This window comes from Seriola lalandi, unplaced genomic scaffold (assembly GCF_002814215.2).
Source record: "Seriola lalandi dorsalis isolate HSWRI2012SDOR001 ecotype SW California unplaced genomic scaffold, Sedor1 jcf7180002054537, whole genome shotgun sequence".
Lineage (NCBI taxonomy): Eukaryota > Metazoa > Chordata > Actinopteri > Carangiformes > Carangidae > Seriola > Seriola lalandi.
Genome location: NW_019525090.1, coordinates 1,004,602 through 1,028,561, shown reverse-complemented (window position 1 = coordinate 1,028,561; position 23,960 = coordinate 1,004,602). Strand labels below are relative to the sequence as shown.

Genomic DNA, 23,960 nt, shown 5'->3' with positions numbered 1-23,960 from the left:
GCTCTTATAACACATCACAAAGGCATCGTAGCTTTTTCCATCTAATCAAATGACAAAAAATGGTCCAACATGTCTGTCATTGCTGTCAAACTGTCTGCAGTGTCCCAAAAAAGCACAAATATGTAACTGTAAGTTAAAATGAAACAAATGGCCAAAAATATGACTCCCACCTGAGGTGCGTCTATAGCAGCCAAGAGTGTCTCGTAAGAAAAGAGTGATGTCAATTTTCAACTTCACATAGATAATTACTGTCACAAGCATTACCACCACAATGGCCACAATGCTGGGACACAGGAAAATGTAAAAATGGCGAGCTGTAGGGTAATAATGGAAAGAGATATATATAATATATATATATATATATATAAACATGAAATGAACTATAGACTGGAAGATGTCACTTCAAACTTTAATGTTGCTGGAATGTGATGTAAGTTTAACAGTAGTTTATTAAACAAAACACTGATGGAAACAGTAAAGCCAAAGCTATTTATCTATCTGACATACTTTTCTGGACCAAAGTGATAGTAATGAAGCTTGGGGGGTTGGAGACAGATTCCAGTTTACAGGTATAATTTTTTGATAGATCCTCCTCTGACACTTTTTTGAAGACCAGAGATGCTGTCAGCTTTATTTCTTCAGCATTTTTTTCCCTGCAAAAGGAAGGAAAGAATTTAATGGACGAAGATTTAAAAAAGACAATCTATTTTGAGTGTGTATCGAGTGTATGACATTCGCAAATTTGTTGTAGTAGCTGGTAGGGGTCTGTGCAGTGTTTACCGTGTGGTTTTGTAGTAAACTGGTAAACTGGGATTTTTGAACATTACTGATCCCCCACTAATCCAGAACACGCCGTCAAAGTCTGAATATGTAACAGCTTCACATTCAATCTCCACCTTTGATCCTAGAAGAAGCAGTTAACACAATATTTAAAAGAGGTCATTTAGGAAGGTATTATATGTTTGTATGTGTATCCATGCTCACCCAAATCTACGGGAACCACTTTGTTGTTTTTTGGTGAAATGATGACTGCAGCTTTCTCAAATTCTGTGCAAAAAAAGGGAGAAAACTCTTAACACCTTTTTCTTAATCACATGAACTTTAATGACGATCGACAAAGTGTTTTTCTTACTCTTTGTTTTGAGTTGAAGTTCCACTGTAAAGGTCTTATTATAGATTTGACCAAGATACAGGTAAGATCGAGTACAGGTGTAGACACCCTTGTCTTTCTCTTCAACAGTTCGGAAGTAACCGTCTTTTGCCTCACCCTCCTACAAGATGGAAAATTAAGTTAAATTTTTAGACATGAAGGTAGTGAACAACAGTTTTGGTCTAGGAAAAACATTACACCATTGCAAATTTGTAAAAACAAATCATGAATGATGCAGGGTGAAGCTTCCAAATTCACAATCAAATCTCATTCACACTCAAAAATCTGCTGTGTAAAATTACCTTGTGCCATGTGATGCCGTTTCTGGTAATATTTGGAGGGATATTTACATCAGGGCAATTCAACTTGCAGGACTCTTGAGTGTAACATGACTTAGTGTATGTGTTCATCTCTTCATACTCTTCGGACTTTACTGTGTTCAGCGTGAACCAGAACTGGCTGCTGGCATTTCTGTCATGTCATAAAAGAAAAGGTATAATATGAAGATTTCACAATTAAACTTTAAACATTTGCAAAGGCTTTGAATATGAAAGTAGTGAAGGCTTTGGGGATCACTTTCCAAAATACTACTTGTCTTCTCAGCCAGTTTGCCATTTCTACATCCAGACATTTTTGTTTTGGTGTCACTAGATGACAGACACTTTCCATCACCACAACACAGGTATGGCATTTGACTGATGGACTGGTACTTCAAAGAACCAAATTTCCTAATTACACCAAACCAATCAAACACATGCACATACTCCAAAAAAGGAAAACAAACCAAACAACAAACAAACCTAGGGGAGGAGGGGTTGGCATCAATAAATACAACAAGTGGCTACACCAATACATACTGTATGTCTTTTCTTTTTTTTCTTTTCTTTTTTTTGTCCTTCAGTCTCTCTCCAACAAAAGATCAAGAGGAAACAATACTATTTACACATAGTCCGGTATAGAGTTCAAATATAACCTGATGTGTCCCACAAACCCTCCAGGTCCAGATCAAGGTCCCTCAAGACCAGTGATGATCTGCCTCTCCAGCCAATCCCAACTTCCTATTGAATTAGGGTTATCATAAGCCCTGTCTCTTATACACATCTAACATTTGCTAATTAGTGCTAAACACAAAGCACAGTTGAGGCTGATGAGATGTGTATAAGAGACAGACCAAATACCTGCTAAACTAAAGACATTCCCACCAGCCTCAACTGTGCTTTGTGTTTAGCACTAATTAGCAAATGTTCACTCCACATTGAGGTGGTGAACATTGTAAATATTATAGACCATCCGCTAAATATTAGCACATTACATATTGTCACCATTGTTGTTGTGAGAATGTTAGCATGCTGATGTTAGCATTTAGCTCAAGTATTACTGTTCTTATGAGTACTCACATATTGCGCAATGATTCGGTTTATGACCAAATACCTGCTAAACTAAAGACATTCCCACCAGCCTCAACTGTGCTTTATATGTGCTCTATATATAGTTGTCTGATTCATGCCTGAACAATTCATGCGAAATATTGATTGACCTGTTATCAGAAAGATCAAGATCACTCCAAGAATACAACACAACGTACCCCACAGAGCATGAGTAATTTCCTTGATGGTTCACAGATGAACTGAGGATGACAAGGCTCCTTCCATGAATCAGCACACCCATCTCAGTCAGCTCAGCTGCTGACATGTTGTTGGTCACATATATCTTCTGGGTTGTGTGACTTGTCCAGACAAGTTTGGTATCACCACGGTTATACCCTCCGTCAGGAGGGCACTGAAGCACCACAAGCTCACCTGCCTTTGCATGTATCTCTTTGGAAGTTAGGGGACACACACCTGCAAGAATTTCACAAATTTTAGTTCATTTTACTTGGTCAAACTACAACATGAAGATGTTTGTGGACACAGAGAATGAAATGTCAAAAATATCATTATTGTTTGGTCACAAAGTCGTTGAAATGTTGCTGGTTAGTCTTATAATCAAAACATCTTTTACTGGACAATTCACTGTTGTCAGCTAATCAGTTCTTACTTCAATTCTGAATCGTTATATCTTTGTGACAATTACCTGCTGGGAATTAGATATGAAGATTGACAACTCTCATGTGTCTATGGTAAATATGAAGCCAGCAGCCGCTGGCTTAGCTCAGCACCAAGACGAGAAACAGGCAAAACAAGCTAATGTGCGAGACTATGTCTTGGACTATGTCTGAGATATTGTTCTCACCATTGCCAGGCTACCAACACAAACAAACTGTAAAAGAAGTCACTGTCCCTGGGCCAAGAAATAGTCCCACACATAACCACCTGTAAAACCACAAATTATTATTTGTACACTTTGGTTTTTGTGTGGGTTTAAAAAATGTGATGTATAATACAGTGATGTGTAATTTAGTGATTTTCAGAGATACAGACTTTGCCACCTTTGGACAAAGCCATGCTAGCAGTTTTCCATGATCTCCAGTTGATGCTAAGCTAATTTTTTCCTGGCTGTAAATGAATATTTACTGTGTAGACATGTCAGTGGTATGGATCCTCTCATCTGACTCTCGGCAATAAAGAGAATGAGCACATTTCTTAACATGTCGCACTTTTCTTTTAAAGTTGAGTCATGAGAACGGACATTCTTATTCACAATAAGCAACACAGACAGTGGTAACAGAGTAGCCTCTCATAGTATATAGATAGTGTAGGTTACCCCTTGTGAAATTATATGGTGCGCAAAGGGGATATAACTAGTAGGAAATGAAAATACTGACCTTGTCCCAATTTCTCTGAGGCTACTGATCTTGTGATTTTCTTTGGTCATCTTTTATGGAACTGACTCACCACATCTATGTGCTTTGTTTACATTCTTTGACATTGTTCATAACCATGGTGATATTTCACAGTCTGAATTGTTTATATTGTTAGTGTGAATCATTATTATTGCAGCTACACATGTTGTTGTTTTTGCTTAATACTGTTATATAATAAAAGTTTGATGACAATCTCATAACCCACTTACAGAGGTGGCGGAAGTAATCAATACTCAACTAGATTTTTGACTTTTTAGGACTTTTTTAAGGGTCAAGTAGACTGCAATGCAACACATTTCTCACAATCAAAAGAATGGGGACAATAAGGCAAAGTAGTACATTAATTTATTAAGATTTATATAAAATTTTTGTCATTGGTTTGCAGCTGTATTTAACACTAATTCCTAGTAACATATAATCAGTTAACATGACATCGGCCCAGATAAGCAACATGATTTAATTTAATTCATTTGATTCAATTTAAAAAATTTAATTTTTCTGCCAAAGAAAGATATTCAACACCTTTGTAAATGACTTTTTACTACCTTCAGGACAATTTTTTTTGAATGGACTGAATTCATTGCCATTCAAGACTTTTCAACACCTGCAGATACCCAAGTACAACAATGTAAGCAGCAATTTACTGCTGTGTAGTTGCTTGAGGTGGAGTTAGTTTGATTTCATTTATAATGTAAGCTAGTGGTTCCCAACTTAATGTAGGCTATGGTTCAGGATAAAAGTGAGCGACTGTGAGATGACAGAAGAGAAAACAAAGTTCTGCTACGTAAAAACATTGTTCAATTTCCTCTGAAATGAAGTGAATATTAAATTAAAGTATCATAAAATGGAAATGTTCTCTCAGGACTTGAGTTCATAAAATGTACTTAGTCACTTTCAACCACTGAAGATTTATTATTAGTGTATTCATGTAGGACTATATATGTAATAACACCTAATGAATCTACAGGTTAGGTGATTATCCCCACGTTCAGCTTTAAAGGTTTTACACCAAATAGATTCACCTGCTATAACTACAGATTTACACATTATTCCACCTGTCTAATTGCCATTTATGACACACTGTAAGGAAGTGGTCATTTCTTACCTGTCAGTGATGTAAGGAGGAAAAGGGCCAGAAGCATCTTCATCATCCTTATGATTTAACACCTCACATCAAGGATCGACACAATGATGTCCTCAGTGAGAGGCTCCTTATATACAGCAGCCTGTCCTAAAGAAATGACATGGAGTTAACACTGACCTTTTGCGTCATCTGGTCGAAAAATGAAAGTGAAACGTCGTAAAGGAATATTATCACTGAGAAAAGCCCCTTGCGAAATCCTCTTGCCCTCAGCCCCAAGTTCAGTTTTATAACCTGTAGTTCCACTAGCAAAGATAATCTGTGTTGATCAAGCATGATGCGTATTACGTGACATCTGTGCTGCCGTATAGGTTATGATTTATCTATATGTCTGAACAGTTGCAATCCTAAAGTTGTTCTTATTAATGATGTTTAACAAAGCTATAAAGCATCGATTATTTAATAAAGAAGTAAATTAATTAATTTATAGCTTAAAAAAAAAAAAGTATAAATGGTGCCTTATCAGAAAGTGATACCATTATGGTTATTCATGTTTTTAATAATTGTTTTTGATTTATTAGCCTATTCAAATGTTTTACTTTTCTTTTTTTTTTCTTTTTTACTTATTTCAATCTGTTAAATAGTTGACCATGCATAGCTTTCAGTCGTTCTCCATTATAATGATGACAATATCCGGATGAAACTCGAACTCTCTTCTCGCTGGAAACCCGGCTACGGGAACGCGTGAGGTAACCAGGCGCTCAAGTGTTTGTCCTTATCTCTGGTATTTGCAGCCGAGCGGGAAGTGGAGGCGATTTGCAAAAACGTTTTGTTTTTCACCCTCTGAGGAGTTTTCTTAATAAACAGATATGACTAATATATTGCAGCTGGTGTCAGAAACTCCGGACAGGCGGACTTTACCCACAATATCGCAGCTCTCCGAAAACGGTCGGACAAAAGTGTTTATGTGACAGAGAGATTAACTGTTTATTCAGCTGCTGGTAGTTTATTGTACACTGCTGATAAAGTGCACGTTTACTGTTTTTCAGATATTGACTGTATTTGGGCTGAAGTATCCGCCTACACTGAACGACAGATGACGTTACAGAAGGTTACTATCTATCTATCTATCTATCTATCTATCTATCTATCTATCTATCTATCTATCTATCTATCTATCTAATCTGTAATTGATTAATCTTTTGTAATAGGGGGTCCACCTGGCAGGACTGGGGACTTTCACCTTCTCTCAGCAAAAGCTGGACCTAGGAAACAAGTTCACAGTGATCCAACGACCCATCTTCCTCCTGGCTGGGAAACTGGTTCAGTCTCTGGGTTTAAAGCAGACCAGACCACTGGCTGCAGGTGAACACATTTTCAAACAAAAACAATATGAATGTATGTTGGTATGATATTATAAGGGTATATAGGCCCTACAGGAATAGGCTATAGGCTAACCGTATAGGCTAGTTGGGTTAGAATTCAAATGCTTATTTGCTTTCTTAGGAATTAGATGAGAAGACTGATTAAATACGAAGCTACTGCTGGTTAGCTTAGGTTACCACAAAGACTAAAAAAAGGGGGAAATGGACAGTTCTGTATGAGACTATTTGGTGGCCAAACACAGTAAATAGTTTATAGTTATATCTTGTTTGATCATTTTGTACAAATATGTATTAAAAAAAGGGCAAATCACCATTTTACAGCAGTAGTAGTTTATAGAAGCTTCACATTTAGTGTTGAACTTTGTGCAGTATCAATTTTCTCATATCTTGAATGGAGGCAAATCCGTGTATATACCAAAATGTTAAACATTTCTTTGACTTTTCTGACTAACTTGAGTTAGTGAACTGTTGCAGTGGAAAACAAACTTACTTATGCAGATAAAAGATAAACAGATCAGGAAAATTCAGTAAAAACAGGAGAAAGGATGAAATGCTGGAGAATCATAACTGCACTGATAAAAAAATATAAGCTATGAGGGTGGATCAGACAATGAGGATTTGTGTGTGTGTGTGTGTGTGTGTGTCCCCTTGCAGCAACACACCTTCCAGTGGTGCAGCTAAACTTTGCAGCTGTGTCACAAGAGGGTCCTTTCAGTCGAGACGTAGTGGAGGGCTGCGTTAGAGAAACTCTTCTGCTCCTCTTCAGAGCTTTGGCCTCGGAGCAAAACGTGTTTATCACCTTCCAGGGAATCGGAGTTCTGTCTTTTAAGAACAACAAGGTGGCACGGCCGCTCGTACTGTATTCCTTAAGCTGTGATTGATATTGTGGACTGTGACAGCTGGTTTTTCATGAAGTCTAATCTTGTTTGATGTGCTTCAAAAGGTCCGGATGAAATTCAACAGCGATTTTATTAATGCCATGGATGGAACTGGTAGGCTTCTGTTAGCCTATAAGAATGTAAGTAAGTGCATGTGTATTTGCATGTTGCAGTACATATAATGAATGTACAGTATTGTTTGTATTCATATAGGTCATTGGTACATTTGCCTCTCCAGAGACCTGGCAGCAGTGTCTCTTTACTGTCTGGTGGACCGTCCAGGCTTCAGCGACCACAGACTGCCAAGCCCACCTCCCTGCCAACTGTCTGCTCTCCTCAACCAGACGACAAAGCCGGTGACAGAGATGGATGGTGCTTGTCACCAGCTCCAGACCAGAGGAATGCAGGAGGTAAAAGAGCCTTTTGCACAATTAGAGTTGGGGTTTGATAGCACTTTAATGAATCTAAATTAAGAACTGAATCAAATCCAAATCCTTTCAAATCTCTCATCAACTTTCTGTAAAGAAAACCCACATTTGTTTCCACACTGTTAGACTGAGCTGGAGCTGCAGTGGCTATAAAGGCTGAAATAAATATGATGTGGTGGAAATGAAGTTATTCTTATTTATGATATAGACAATGTGTGTCAACTGCTCTCGATCTTTGGAGAAGTAGTAATCATAGTCACTTTGGAAAATAAGGCTAATTTGGTTTCTTGCTGAAAGGTCAGGTGACTCATCTTAACATGCGCTGAGAAGAGGGGGGAAACAGCTTGTCTAGCTCTGTCCAAAGGATACAAAATCTACTGGCACTTCTAAACTCATTGACTCACTCACACTACTTGACTGAAGAAGGTTTTTATACACATAGGCAGGGATGCTGTATAACATTATAGGACCTGGGCGTTATGGATAGCTCCCTAGCTGCTCCCAGCAGCATCAACAGCACCTTGGAGAGCGCTTGAGCTTTAGCCTGTTTCTGATTATATTCGGCGCTGACATGGAACATGAAAATCTGGTTATTCAGTATCAGTACAGTATCCAGGTTTTTGATTGTGTGCCTGCAGGTGTGTCTTGATTTTTCACCATCTCGGCCACTATGAAGGTGGTTCATAAATCCGGATAAGGTGTTTATATGCCACAGTATCATGGTTTCTGTCAGAGTGCTGCAGGTTTCTGAAACTGGGACAAGCTGTTTACAGGCACAAAACATAACCAGGAAACTCCAAAAATCTGAACATAACCAGGATGCTGCTGTGCATCTAAATGCACTCACTGTTTCTGTAGTAGTTTACAGTTTGCTGGTGTGAAACAATTCATTTTGCACCATGAGTAAAGTGCATATGTTTTAAAATGGGGGAGCAAACTTGGAAAAAAAAACAATGTCCTGCACCACCTAACCTCTTGGACTAAGTCAAGAAACAGCCCCCAGCACTAGTCTGGATTAGAGGAGGGTGCTATGAATGCACATAAATTATATTTACTAAAACATTACGTAGCCTAAAATGGTAGTAGGTTGCAGGCCATCAATGTCAATCCAGGACAAACAATGCCTAGGTAAAAATAGGTATATGAAATAGCTGCACTACACTGGAGATCAGTATAGGAGTGGCAGAGCATTTTATATGATGATGAAAAGCCTCGTCTCACCAGACGAAAAAAAACAACAGACAAAAAACTCATGTCTCGCGAGGATCCTATTTGGTCGGAGCCCTTGTCTGTGCATTAAGGCGCCACTGCATATAGGCTAGCTGTTTTCCCTGTTTCCAGGCTTTATGCTAAACTTACTTAACAAGAAAACTCATTCCCCGAAACGTCAAACTATTATTTTAAGCTGTGTCATTGCACTACAGGATGAACTGGTTGCACCAGCAGGATGAGTTGGAGCACTTGTTTTCATGTTAAACAAAATGACTCAAGCTTTTACTTTCAATTTGATGTACTATTGGCAATGTTTAAGAACAGACAGCTCTTTGCTAAAAATCAAAGACTAGATAAGTGATTAATTAGTCCAGGCATTTTACCAACTGGGAGTGGTTATTGAAAAGTAAAAAACTCAAACAACAAAAACTAAATAAATAAAACAATAAAATAAAATCTTAATTCAAAAACAGAACAGGTTGTAACATAAGATGAGATATAGCAAAAGAAGAATAGAGTTCAGATTAACAGAATCATTATTGATAGATTTGGAGCTTTCAAATGAAGAGTGAGATGAGTGCAGTTACATCTAGGAACAGTGAACCCACCCAGAGTGTTGTGTGTCTCCACAGAAGTTCCCCAACAGAGAGAATCTAAATCCCATCAGACACTGCAGCCTGCCCAGATGAAAGCTGTCAGCCTGTTTGAAGAACTGAATCCAAAACCCCCTGTAGAGGCCACAGACAAGTACTCCACACACACACAGGACAAAAACACACGGACAGACATGCACGCACACACACACACACACACACACACACACACACACACACACGGACAGACATGCACGCACACACACACACACACACACACGACAAAAACACACGGACAGACATGCACACACACACACTCTGTAGAGAGGTTCAGTTTGCAGTGGACAGGGCTGTTGTTTGCAGGTAGATGGGTCAGTGAGAGCTGAGTGCTCAGTGGTGGTCCTATATTGTTACTGCCCTGAGGCAGCTTCCAGTCCCATCAATGATGCACAACGACCTTTGGGACAGATTCCTCTTCTGTCACCACCTGCCTGCACTGTGAGCTTCCACACACTTGAACACACACAGACACACAGACACACACACACACACACACACACACACACACACACACACACACACGTATGTAGGACAGAGCAGCAGTTTCAGACATGTGGGGATAAACACAGAAAAACTCATATCTCTCATACAGGGGCTCATAGGGGTTTTTCAATAAGGATGCTGTGATCTACAGTGTCAAAAGCAGCACCAGCAAAACAAAAATAAACCCTGCATGCAATGAGGAATGAACAAAATGTGCTCTCAGCTTGAAATGTCTTCAGCAGCATGTCAAGAGTATAGATCCTTGCAAGTACAGACAAACACACACACACACACACACACACACACACACACACACACACACACACACACACACACACACACACACACACACACACACACACACCTTTAATCTGGGAAAATTGTCATGGTGAAAATTTCCTCACTTCTTCCAAAATTCTTATATTGAGAATGGGAGACATCTGAAGTTTATTTTTCATATTGCTACAAGTCCACTAAGTCACCAGCAGGTGTTAACTGATATTCAGTGTCACCATAACTACAGGAGTCTTAATTAGTGCCAGTTAGAGACCTCTACCTCTTTACACCTCAAATACATGTTCATGGTGCAAAAAAGCACTATGAAACTTTACACAAGACATCGGCATCAGCTTGTGCATCATTAGAATAAGAAAATAAATAAATTTCCATCGAGAATTATTTGGTGATTTAAATTCAGACGCTCTGGTCTCCTAGTTCAGTATAGAATCAAACAAAATAAACTTGAATGAGAAGTTTATTTAATTGGTTTCCATTAAAATAAGTACATGGAGTAAGCTTTAGGAAGGATTTGACACATACTGTTTAAGATTAAATGTCACATGACAGCAATATAATAATCTAACCATAATTTCACTCCAAACTGCTCAAGTACAAGCCAAGGAGTCACTCTCTTTCATGTACATTATACAGTTGTAAAGTGTCCGTTTCCACTCCCAGCTCCGCCACCTCCATCTCCCCGCCAGAGCTCACTCCCAAAGTGGAGGAACCTCATGTGAATGTTAGCTGCTCTGGCCACACTCGTGCTGGACAGGTGAGTGCAGGTGCATTGATGTATCTGTGTACTGTAGGTGTGTAAGTGTAGATTTAGTCTGGTTTTTATAGTGGTCTATAAAATCTGTGCTAGTGGAGTGACTGGGAAACTGGATTGAAATGGACTGAAATTAGGCCTCCTCTCATCTAGTGTATGGTATGATAGGCTCCAGCCTTCCAGAGACCAAACAGAATAAGGAGGGATGGAGTATGACAGTACATTTGAAATAACTTAATTAAGGCTTGACAAGGCCAAATTTAAACTTTAATTGCTTTGAGGGCAGCTCGGGTCTCTGTGAAGGGAACTGTGGGTGTTCTCAAATCGGAATCATAGTTTACACTTTCCCACCTGCAAACTCACTGTTGTGATTCAGTCTCACTGCTCCCACGGTGTTGTTTTCACTTCCAGCAGGCAGCAGTTTCCATCACAAAAAGGTCTAAAATCCCACAGTTAGCCACCAGCTGACGTACAGTGTGGCGCAGTTAGAAGCTAAAGAGCCTGATATTTCCCTCAGGAGTTGGTGGAGAATAAAACACAGCTAGAAAGTGGACAGAAACACAACTCCAAACACAACTCCAAACACAACTCCGCTTGATATCTAAATAAGCAGCTGTTTGCATGTCCACCATATCCATTATAACAGGTTTAAGATGTTTGTATTCAAATGCCGAGAAAAATAACCACAGTATATATTTTAATCCTATAAACACAAATCGTTTACATTATCGCTCATGCGGCCTCTTCGTAGGAGCTGTGCTACCTGTGTATGCAGCGAGCCCAAAGAAATGTTCCAGTGTACCTGAGGGAGCAGCAGCAGGCAGAGGAGAAAGCCCAGGAGAAACTCTTACTGATTAAAGAGCAACAGAGAGACAAGCAGTGCATGGAGGAAGAACAGGTGTGTAATAAGAGTCTACAGCCACACAACAACATGCATACTCTGCATGAGGTAAATGTTAGCACGCTTCAAAATAACAATGATTCTTAAACTTGATTCTTAACAGGTGCAATGATGAAAGATGAAATGTCAGGGGATCACCAAAAGTTATTTGTAGTGATGGGAACATTAATGTCTGAACCAAAATTTCATGGCAATCCATCCAAGAGTCTGGGCCAAAGTAGCAGACCAACCCACAGGCAGAGCCACGCTGCTAGTGTGGCTCAAAACTATGATTGTGCAGGTCAAGTGGACGATGGCTTTAGCACTGTAAAAAATGTTCATAAAAGTTTGTAAAATGCTTCAATAATCACTTTTTTTTCCTATTTAATTTTGGCAACTTTTAAAATACCTATTACATTCTGTCAGCTGCAAGTTAATTAAAAGTAAAAGTGATTTGAGATTGCTCTTGAGTTTTTTATTTTTTTTGTTTCATATCAAGAAAAAAATGGGATCAGAAAACATATATAGAAAGTGCTGGTTCCTCAAAGCCAGAGGCAGTAGATACAACTGAAACCATTATGTCAAGACAAAGTAAAAACAACAATAACAACTTGTAAAAGCAAAAAAGGAAATCTCAACAATTGAGGAGGTATGGGTGGTTCATCCTGTTTTCCGCACTGGGAAAGAAGTGTGGGACACTTGGGAAATTATAATTCAAAACTGAACAACTTACATGTTGTTTTTGCAATATTATTTCATGGTTCAATAAAACTGCCACTAAGACGGATCAGCACGTCCCAAGAATTGAATAAAGGGTCAAAGCCCTCTGAAAAAATACTTTACCCAGGTGAGTATATGTAATACTCTTTTTCAGTCAATGTGATGATAAAAGGAATTTGATTTTCTTTGTCCATCTGGCAGGCAAAGCTGAATGAGCAACGCGAGCATGCAAAGCAGGTTGCTACATTCAACCTGCAAATGTCAGAGAAGAAAGGGAAGACTTATTGCCCTCTGTACCCTGTGAGTAGAACCTGCAGCCAGTTCACCAGCTGTTCCTAAGTTCAATCTTTGCCCTAGTTATGGTGTGTTAACTTCACCAAAATAAGGTACAGGTATTAGATTAGTTTTTGGTTAATATTTACACATTCAACCTGGCAGATATAATTGTAACATACTGAGGAGTAAAATAGTTAATTTGGTTGCTGATAATACCCAACCCTTCAAAAATGCTGTCCAATAATGATGTGAACTGAGAAGATTTCAAATTATATTTCACAGAAAAACACAGTGTACCTCAAATAGTTAGATTAGTTTAATCAGACATTCTCCCACTCACTCTTATCACCATCTAACTATCTAGAAATAAATGAAAGCAAATAACCCACATTTACAAACGGCTGGTAGTGAGGTACTTTTGAAGGTCATATTACAGTTTAGTAATAGTGGTGCTACAGAAACTTTTTGTTTAATTGCTTGAGAGGTTTTCTTGAGATGTTTCATAGCAACCAATTTACATATTACTACTATTTAAACACTAAGACATTTCTTTGCAGAGTAAATCACAAGTTTGAAACTAGCAAGTAGTTACTATGAACTTAGCAATTACCTTCAGTACAAACTTTGATTTGGCAAGACGATGGTAACCGTGGTAACAGCAAGTGCAATTTAATACTACAAGTCCCAGAATTCCCGGGGCAGCAAATGGTTCTTCAGCGGCTAACAGCAACACCCATATGTTTTTACATTGCAGCCAAACCAACACACATTTTTAATGAAGAAGTCAGTAAATAATTGTCCTTGAGATAAATTTACGCGGTGCACTTCCCGTGAATCCTTTGCACGTGTATAAATGGTGGACTCCTAACAAATCTGACAATGAAATATACTATACAAAGAGGTACTTACTGAATGTTAATACATTAAATCGCTACTGCATTAAAAAAAAGCTGTCCATACATGGTATCAAAAACAGGGTCTGAATTCATGAAAATCTCAAAGACTACTTTAAAAGCATTAAATCCCACTGTACAGTTCTCGTCACTCTCTGTATCTTTCTAGTGTAACAGTGCCTTGTTAAAATGAATTGTCTTCTCTGGGCTGCTTAGACTTCATTTATCTTCCCGGCTCGGCCCCTCACTCCTGCAAAGAGGATTCAGCAGCATCGTTATATGAACGATCTTCAGAGCCAGATAGAGAGCCGGCGGCAACATGAGGCTCAGGACCAGCAGAACCGTCTCCTAATGGAGCATCTAGACCAGGTCCAGCTGGTCCAGGAGTGAGTCTGCAACAGCGGTACTGCTCAGGCATTTGAAATAATCATCTGTTGTGATAACTAGCATATGATATGGTGTATATGTGTGTGTTTTAGGATAGCTTTGAAGAAGGCCCAGCACCTCCAACAGAAACAAGAGAGAACTAAGCATTACAAGACGGCTCTGGACACTCAGGCAAGAAAATACTTTAAAAGTTGATTTCCAGACTCGAGATTTTGCAAAGGCTGTTGTTGAAGTCTTTGTACGGTTTCACAAATGTGATGAAGACAACAACTCCCATGATCCCACGCTACTTCACAGAAGTGGCATACTGACACAAACAATGATGTTACAAAATTAATTTTCATTAGGTTATAAGTGTTCTTGAATTTCTAACATGTTTAAATAACACTGCATGTGGTTATGGAGAATACATGGTAATTGGTTTCATTAAAATGTTTGGCTTTAAAAGATATATTTTAGGTGAATTGAGATCTTATACTGAAATGATTTTGTCCCTTTCTGTGTTTTTCTCTGATGCTACTGATTTCTGCACAATGCCACATCAACATGAGCTCAAGCTTGTTAGAAATGTGCTGTTGTGTTGTTTAGGATGAGGAAGGTCATAGGTCAAAGGAAGGCAGCAAAGACCACTGCCCATCCTGCCTGTCAGGCAGGCTGCCCTTGCTCTTAAAGCCGGTTTCACGTGTTTTTTTTTTATCTCACAAGCCACAGCATATTGTCATCGGCCAAGGTGTTGTGTGCCAAACAAGTTACTGTACATCTTATGGCCTGTCACAGAAAATATTAAGTTCTATGTTCTTCGTGCAGCACAGCTGACACATCTGTAAGAGAGAACCTGTACGTTGACGCATTAAATTTCAATAATCGTTTGGATCGACACGTGGTTTTACCACCACTACTTCATCAAAGAAATATTCAGTAAGCCCCCACCTGCATTCAGCATCAACCTTTCTCTTTTTGTCATTCGTTTTTTTTAAAGGAGAATTCTGCAGGTTTTAGACACTAAAGTCTGTTTACAGGTCTTGCGGAGTACAACTGCATATGCTTTGATAAGTTGTAAGTGTTTTGTGGCTCCAGAGGTGCAGCAGTTATGTGAAATTTCACAAGTGATGGTACGAGTGATGTTACTTGAGTGAGCGCTTACTAGACCTCTGTAGCTCACTCTTCATGTCTGCATGAGGCAGCCCAAGGCTACTTTAGCTACTGCTAGCATAAATCACTCAAATCTCCAACAGTTGCATTTTGGGTAATATAGATGGCAGGTTTTAAAAAGAAAGAAGAATGCATGGAATTAAAAACATCTTTTCTTAAAAAAAAGATAGGGCCTACAGTGTTAGAGCAGTTCAATGCTAAATCAGTGGAATAGTGCGGAGGGTTTGCATCCCTGCCAGCAAACAGCAGCAGTTCTATGTTCAGTATGCACAGGTGGTGTGTGCACCTCTACTTCAAAGTAACAATCATGTATACATTCATTTCAGGAAGAATTTCTCAATAATTTTATCAACAAAGGGTGCCAGCAACAAAATTGTCATTTAGCTTTGCTTTGAAGTTGTAGGTCGGGAACTGACTGAGTGCGTTCTGTCCTGTAGATGGGGGATAAGAAGTGCACAGACCCTCCAGAGTGCCAGGCTGACAACTCTTGGTTCAGCCGCTGTGACACAGCAGCCAGCAGCGCAGAGGGCCGCGAGAGGGCGCAGAAGGTCACATCTGTTTCTTACTGCAGAAATAACCATAAACATAGTTGTTTAATTATATTTAAAGTCTCTGAATTTTTTTTTGCAGAACCTTACCTTTACTTAAGGACAAGTACAGAAGTATTATCAGCAAAATGTAGCAAAAGCATCAATAGTAAATTATTCATATCATATATGATTCTGCATCAGTATTCACTGATGCAGAATCATCCCTCTGAGACATTATACTACTATATATTATATTATTGGATTCATATTATTAATGTATTAATTTAACTATAAAAATGCATCTTATTTTATTTGTTGATCGTATCCTTTATTACCTGCAAAGCAGCTACTACAGCTCTACACATAAATCAGTAGATACTTAGTTATTTTCCACCTGTTTTTAATTGTTCTTTTCTTTTTTTTTCTTTTTTTTTTTGGTTGCCAGGCCGACAAATATTCTCGGGACCATTACTGCATGTCTTGTTTTTAAACTGGTCTGCCACATGCTGAAGTTGATGTGATGTTATTCTATATACTTGCAGCTATTCCAAGTAAATGTCGGTGTTGCTGCTCAGAGGAAAAAGGCAGAAATGCACAGCCGCCAGGCACAGCTGGAGAAAGAGAGAGAAATGCTCAAACACAACAAAACAGAGTGAGTATAGGAAAGGGGAAATTAAAGAAACTGATAATAATGAGGGTATGGAGAAAGAAAAGCAGCAGTCTTTGTCCAAAGCATTTTGTTTTCTGTGATAGTTTGTCTCTCTCTGCCTATGTTTTCTCTCCAGACTAATACTTGACCGCATTAATCGCTTTGAGAAGAAGCGAGACATTAGTAAGTCATTGGAGGATGAGTGGAGTCGCAGTGTGAAGCTCAAGCACCAACAAGAGGAAGACGAGAGGCGCTTCCTGAGGTGTGTGGATGTAGGCTCACCTTTAGCCTCCATCAGCACTCACCAACACATTTACATTAATTCATTAATTCAAGCTGGTAATAGGTTGCTGATCAACCACACAAAATTTGGCATTTAGTCTGATAAGCATTAAACATGCAATAACAGTCACTTGGTTACAATGGAAACAACTGACTATTAAACTTTGAAAGGCTACAACACACTGTGCACATTGGTTCCTTGTTGAATAAATTATCTCATGATTTCTGGTAAGGAATGAGCTTTTCTGTTATTGCCGTCAGAATTTGAACAACACTCTTTCGCTCGTGATAAACCTGCGATGATGCACTTGATTACTGACTTGCCTACAGAGATGCACACATCATTTGTTTATTCTTTCATTCTTTATTCTGTCTCCATGTGGTCAGGTCTGCTGGTCAGCTCCTTGTAGATAAGCTTGCGCAGTACAGGCGCTGCCGTCAGTGCAAGAGGAGGACCTCTAACTTTGGAGAGAGCAACATCTGGAAGGACTCTCATTACCTCTCTGGCTCACAGTTCATGATTTGATGAACAGTACAGTTTACGCCAGCACTTGAACATTAATACCTCACAGCTTAAACAAGACCTCAACCCTTTTACTCATCGTGCGATGGTCACTTAAGATTGAAATAAAGTGTTAAGCACATGTGAAGCATACTTGGATGTTATGGTGTGCAGTATTCTCGAGATTTATTCTTTCTCCTTTTCCTGAATTAGTCCTTGGAGTTTGTGTTTATTGCACTTAATATGGTTGTTTTTTGGTATTTTGTATTGTGAAAATAAACAAACAAACAAACAAATAAATCTCTACTCTGTCATTTAGTTTGGCCCAGAGGCCCAGTGTGTTAAAGTGACAAGACAAACTGGGAGAGGCTAATCACAGAGTACCTACAGTAGTTAGCATGCAGGCACAAGGTAATGCACTCAAGTACTCTGCTAAAGGCTTAGTTCAAAGAAGAATAGTCCATGTTATCATGTTATGTTTGTAGAAAATCTGCTCAGGGGAAGGAAAAACGTGGCAATTAACATACAAAAGATTTTTACATATTCTGAAAACTTTATACTTCATGAATACCATTGGACATTACAAAATTTGAGGAATAGCTGTCCCATATCTGACCCTGAAATTGTCCATGCCAAAGTTCATAAGAGGAAGTACTTTCCTTAAAAAGGAAGAGGGCCCCAACAGGGGGCACAAGTGTGAAGACTGACGACAGAAGAAAGAAAGAGAAACACAAATCATTATAAATCATTGTGTGTTTCTTCATAAATCATTATAGGTTGAAAACAAATAAGAGCAAAATGAAAAGTGAAGATAAAACAAGATAAGGATGAAGGAAGGTATGTAGCTTTAATATGGGAGGATGGGTTCATGCGATGGGGGAGTTTCTATAGATGATAAATGGTGTGTCGCAGTATTCTTCTGGCAGTGATCCCAGTTCTCTGTGAAACCAGAACTCCCTTAATGAGCTCATGGAGGCATTTGATTTGGTCTTTGTACAGAAACAGATGCACAATAAACTGCCCCACACACTCTGGCTGATTCATTTTTGATTGTGTGTGTGTGTGTGTGTGTATACTGGGTGATGGTGCAGAAACATGTGTCCTCTGAGGGTCCACCCTGAAATGTCTACAAACTAAGGATGTCCCGATCAAGGTTTTTTGGCTCCAGTCCCCTTCAGAGTCCTTATATACTGCAATGTGCAGGTATGTACAGTGGATATAAAAAGTCTACATACCCCTGTTCAAATGCCAGGTTTTTGTCCTGTAAAAAAATTACATCAAGAAAAATAATTTCACAACATTTTCCACCTTTAATGTGACTTATAACCTGTACAACGCAATTGAAAAACAGAAATCTTTCACGGAGGTAAAGTAAAAATAAACAACTGAGATAATGTGGTTGCACCGTCATCATCAAGTGGAGAAAATATGGCACAACAGTGACATTACCAAGAACAGGATGTCCTTCCAAAATTGATGATAAGATGAGAAGAAAACTGGTCAGGGAGGCTGCCAAGAGGCCGACAGCAACACTGAAGGAGCTGCAGGAATTTCTGGCAAGTACTGGCTGTGTAGTACATGTGACAACAATCTCCCGTCTTCTTCATATGTCTGGGCTATGGGGTAGGGTGGCAAGACAGAAGCCTTATCTTACAAAGAAAAACATCAAAGCCTGGCTTGATTTTGCAAAAACACATATGAAATTTCCCAAACGCATGTGGGAAAATGTGTTATGGTCTGATGAAACCAAGGTTGAACTTTTTGGACATAATTCGAAAAGGTACAGTACATTTGGCGCAGAAACAACACTGCTCATCACCAAAAGAACACTACACCTACAGTGAAGCATGGTGGTGGCAGCATCATGCTTTGGGGCTGTTTTTCTTCAGCTGGAACTGGGGCCTTAGTCAGGGTGGAGGGAATTATGAGCAGTTCCAAATACCAGTCAGTGTTGGCACAAAACCTTCGGCCTTCTGTTAGAAAGATGAAGATGAAAAGGAACTTCATCTTTCAGCATGACAATGACCCAAAGCACACATCTAAATCAACCAAAGAATGGCTTCACCGGAATGAGATTGAGGCTTTGGAATGGCCCAGCAAGAGTCCAGACCTGAATCCCATCAAACTTCTGTGGGGTGATCTGAAGGGGGCTGTGCACAGGAGATGCCCTCGCAATCTGTCAGATTTGGAGCGGTTTTGCAAAGAAGAGTGGGCAAATATTGCCACATCAAGATGTGCCACGCTGATAGGCTCCTACCCAAAAAGACTGAGTGCTGTAATAAAAGCCAAAGGTGCTGTAACAAAGTATTAGTTTAAGGGTGTGCATATTTATGCAACCTCGTTCTTTTAAGTTTTTTATTTTATATTTTCCCCCTTTAAAGGTTTCAGTTTGTTTTTCAATTGCATTGTACAGGTTATAGGTCACATTAAAGGTGGAAAAAGTTGTGAAATTATTTGTCTTGCTGTCATTTTTTTACATAACGAAAACCTGGCATTTGAACAGGGGTGTGTAGACTTTTTATATCCACTGTATATTTCTATCGAAGTGTAATAATGACCTAAATCATGGGGAAATCCATAGTCAGAGATGATTTCATATCTGTGCCAAACTGCGGTTTTGAACCAAATTCAGGGGGAAAAAAATCCTCAAATACTGTTACCACAGTCAAAAGCAAATGTTACTCATCAGTCTCTCCTCTGCGTCAAATGTTTGACTGTGTATGAACCACCCATCCCCTGCAAAGTCTTGTGCTGTGCTCTTAGTGACTTAACACGTCCTTGTTAACTACCCCTTAGGTGATAGTCTGAAAACTCAAGTGGAGAACTGTGAACCTGAGGGACCCTCATTCTGGGTCAATTGTTTCCTCTGCACAATGCATAATAACACACAACAGTAACTATTCTTCAGTACGTCATCAGTCACTTTTCTGGGTTGTTTTAATCATCGTTTTTAGCCCCAGCACCGGCATCACTCTACAACTATCACATTTATTCCAATGAAATATTGTAAACATGTTCATGGCCCTCAGAGAATGAATCCTGTTGACTTCGGTGGTCCCCCAAATTTTCCTTTAGCGCCACCAGTAGGTCAAAGTTCTCAGTTTTCCTGTGAAATATCTCAATATCTACTAGATGGATTGGTATAACATTTTATAGTCACTCATGGTCCTCGGAAGATGAACCCTATACGTCTTTGGTGATCCCCTGACTTTTCAGATTGCCATAAAATTGAGCTCTGAACTCTCTTTAATGAATCCTATTTCTATCATGGATTATGGATTAGCTCTCTAAGTGATTTGGAGTTGAATATTGTTTCTTGGACTTGAATTAATTACTTGGAATCAAAGTTTGGTGACTAGATGACAACATTGGTAATGTAATGTGTAACTCCTTGTTGTCTTTGGAGTGTATTGTGAAGTTATTAGTGGGGTGGAGGGCACTGTCTCATGGGGTATCTATGCTCCTCTGTGAGAAGCAGACAGCAGGAGACCAGTGACAACATACTTTATGCTGTTTGTCATGCACACCATGATTTATAAACAGTGGAGTGGGTCATGTGAGGCTGAGCATATTTGTTCTGCAACAGCAAAATGTGTCCTCATATATTTGGTTCAAATGTGAATTTATTTCCTCTAGAGAAAATCTGTGAAATGTGTGAAAATAAAGAAACTTATGAAATATTGTGAACACCCTTATCCATTCTTTTATATGTGTGTGTGTGTGTGTGTGTGTGTCCATATTCCCAGGCTAGTAGATCTAATGGATATCCATCCTAGTTTTACTGGCAGGCAGATTGTTGTTGGCTCTTTGACAGTAAGTGTCCGAGTTTCATTTCAGATCCAGATGTTCCCATTCCTGCCCACACGCCATCCCACCATGACCAAAGTACAGTCCACCAAACACGGGTGGGCTGTGTCACTGAATGACAACCAGCACATGATCGGTTGTTTACACTGCGAAAGAAAGAAAACCACTGAAAGAAAACCTATTATGTTGGAATATGGTTAGAACTAATAAAATAAGCAGAGCTCTGACTAATCTCTGAATACTGTTTCATGGTCTGAGACAGGATGGTGTGAAGTGAGAAAAATAAGGTACTTTAAAGCTGCAATAATCAATATTCTCACATTAACAACGGATCAAGTGACTATGAGTCATTTGAAAGGGGAGCTGGTGGTAATGAACCCACAGAGAATAATCACCTCATGATTTTAGCATCTTTCATATTTCAAGAGTCAAACCTAAGTCGTTACTTGCTACCGTACATATATAACATACTTCTAAGAGCCCTATAGGACTTGCAACTACATATACAATTTGTCAGCAATGATCATTTGTGAAACATGATCTATTCGTGCTCTGCATGGAAGTCGTACTCACAAATTCCTTTTGTGAAAGGCATCGTTCAGTCTCTCTGCTCTCATCAACGCTGTTTCCATCAGCAGGTAGCTGCTTTCAAGCTCTCATCAACCTGCTGTACATTACCTGCCCAGCACAACATGGCAGACAGACAAAGTTAGCGACTACAGTGAGTGAACATAATGGAGTATTTTGCAGCTAAATAAGTTATATTCCTCAGGGCTTGGTGGAGACCAAAACAGAGCTCAAAGGACAGTGAATGTTGTGAATACTGGCCAGAAACAAAACTCACTAAATGCAGTTGCTCCATGTCTGCTGGCTGTGTTAGTAAAACAATTTTAAAAAATGATGAAATGATTACTGCATTTTCATTTGATTGTTGATTAAATATGATTTAAAAAATCTTCACCTGAATTAAACAATGAGGCTGTTGGTTCTATGCAAGTGAATGTGCAGGATTACAGCTGTTTGATGAAACTGTCTGCTGTTTAAAAACTGAATGAGTGAAGGTTCTGCAACTTTTCTCACTGACAAAAAGTCAAAAAGTCTCTGAGATATGAAGAAGGATTTATGATGGCTGGGGGAAAGAAAGACATAGTTATTATCAAAAGTGAGATCTGTTTTTGATTTGAGTCGTCACCATCCCGTCTGAGAACCAAAAGCTGTTTCCTGCTGTTTCCGATGAAACCAAAGCAGGCCAGAGCCCAGAAACAACCACGCCCGTTCCCTCAGCCCCTTAGCAGCATGTCTTACATATGAACATGTGAGTGCACATACTCTCATGTGAACACGTGGTCTTTGTCTCTCTGTCTCGCACAAACAGAACACACACAACCGGAGGGCAACTCATGTCACACACTGTGCAAGTCAAAAACTGTCATTTCCTTACCAAAACATACTTCTGCTGTTGTAGTGAAGCCTCTGTCTTTCCTGTTCCTCCTCCGATCATAAGGTGCATCCTAATGGTTCACATATGAATAACCTCGACACATCCACACGCAGATACACAGAGGAATGACTTGTACTGTTGCCAAAGGGCAGCAGTAGATGTGATTTGGACAAAACTTCATCCAGTTTTGGCTTTCAAGCTCCCTTCTCCTCGGTCCCCCCTCCCTCCTCTCTCACATTTTCTCTGACCAGCTTCCCTTTCTCCTCCACCACTTCTCTTCATATTTGTTCCATCTTCATGTTATCCTTTCTTTTTGTGTTTGACTGTCACTGGTGTATTTTCTGAGGTTCCTGTCCACTTTAATCTAACACACATGTCTACATTTAAAAGCATGGAGACACAGCTGCTACACTGAGTCCATCTTGGCAGCAACACAGGGAGATCAGCATGGATATGCCAAAGTGCGTGCATGTGTTGTGGTTTGTGGTATTGCTGTTAAACTGTCCAGCACAGTTGCTTCACAGCACTTAAACTGCTCAGACACTGAGCTGAATTGACACTTAGCATAGTGACTTCTTTATTAAGCAGAAGATAAATTAGATTTATGGCTTATCACACAGAGTCTGAGCTGCCAAGATTATGGGTAGCATGTTTTTATTTCCTAAAAGGAGCAGGTGGATTTTGCATGTCAAACTCTGAAATCTTAAACCGGTCTCATTTTTCTGTTGTTTGTCATCTGTATATGTGCATCTGCATGTTATGTTTGAGTGTAGCTCAGCCCTCTCCAAATGCCCGTTTATGGTCAAACTATGCTGGCCGGGTCTCTCAGAGTACAGCCGGTGGACATGGGAAAAAGAGAGTGATGGAGAGAAAAACAAAGGGGGAGAATGAGAGAAACTATAACTTGCCTTTACAGTATGGTTTCTATATGTCACTAAATGAAACTTCCCCCATAAAATATGAAGCTCCCACTGTCACTAATTTATTTCCCACTCAGTTGCACTTTGTGTCCTGGCATGAGTCCAGTTCAGTACATTATCATCCCACAAGGAAAATTTGATTTACACATTTCACAACGTGTAAATGCAAAACAGATGCCTCCAGTGGTGGGTGAGAATCTTGAAAAATCAAATAAATTACTTGTCACATATTACACTGAGAATAATAATTACATTACTAACGACTCAAAAGCAAAAATGATTAGTTACATTACTCCTTACATTATCGGCCTTTGTGTTATTCAGGGCTGTTCCTTTAAGCGATTCCAAAGAATGCACACCCGCATGTGAAATTCAAGTTCATTTCTCCAATCTTTGCTTT

At 39.3% G+C, this 23,960-nt stretch overlaps 1 protein-coding gene, 1 long non-coding RNA gene and 1 pseudogene across 3 annotated transcripts in view; 1 reads left to right on the top strand and 2 right to left on the bottom strand.

Moving 5' to 3' along the window:
• The window catches only part of LOC111661154 (interleukin-18 receptor 1-like), a 7,812-nt pseudogene extending 2,337 nt beyond the window's left edge, over positions 1-5,475 (bottom strand). Inside the window, exons 1-9 of the transcript XR_015437769.1 lie at positions 5,059-5,475; positions 2,736-2,991; positions 1,453-1,621; positions 1,133-1,271; positions 985-1,047; positions 781-904; positions 508-653; positions 171-314; positions 1-41 (exon numbers count right to left, since the gene is read on the bottom strand). The exon at positions 1-41 is cut by the window's left edge and continues 2,337 nt beyond it. The product of XR_015437769.1 is annotated as an interleukin-18 receptor 1-like (transcript). The remainder of the gene's footprint in view (positions 42-170; positions 315-507; positions 654-780; positions 905-984; positions 1,048-1,132; positions 1,272-1,452; positions 1,622-2,735; positions 2,992-5,058) is intronic.
• Positions 5,476-5,766: 291 nt separating this feature from the next.
• Positions 5,767-17,692, top strand: LOC111661129 (coiled-coil domain-containing protein 81). Its single transcript, XM_087176155.1, has 16 exons — positions 5,767-5,982; positions 6,084-6,145; positions 6,246-6,399; positions 7,074-7,258; positions 7,363-7,437; positions 7,536-7,707; positions 9,570-9,684; positions 11,031-11,124; positions 11,873-12,019; positions 12,923-13,021; positions 14,107-14,276; positions 14,370-14,448; positions 15,867-15,977; positions 16,502-16,611; positions 16,745-16,870; positions 17,278-17,692. Exons 1-16 carry the CDS (start codon positions 5,904-5,906, stop codon positions 17,414-17,416), a joined length of 1,917 nt encoding a protein of 638 aa, XP_087032281.1. The 5' UTR covers positions 5,767-5,903; the 3' UTR covers positions 17,417-17,692.
• Positions 17,693-20,300: 2,608 nt separating this feature from the next.
• LOC147818666 (uncharacterized) lies at positions 20,301-22,840 on the bottom strand. Its single transcript, XR_015437763.1, has 3 exons — positions 22,641-22,840; positions 21,773-21,877; positions 20,301-21,345 (listed from the first exon to the last, which is right to left on the bottom strand). It is a non-coding gene; the product is annotated as an uncharacterized LOC147818666 (long non-coding RNA).
• Between the last annotated feature and the right edge of the window lie 1,120 nt (positions 22,841-23,960).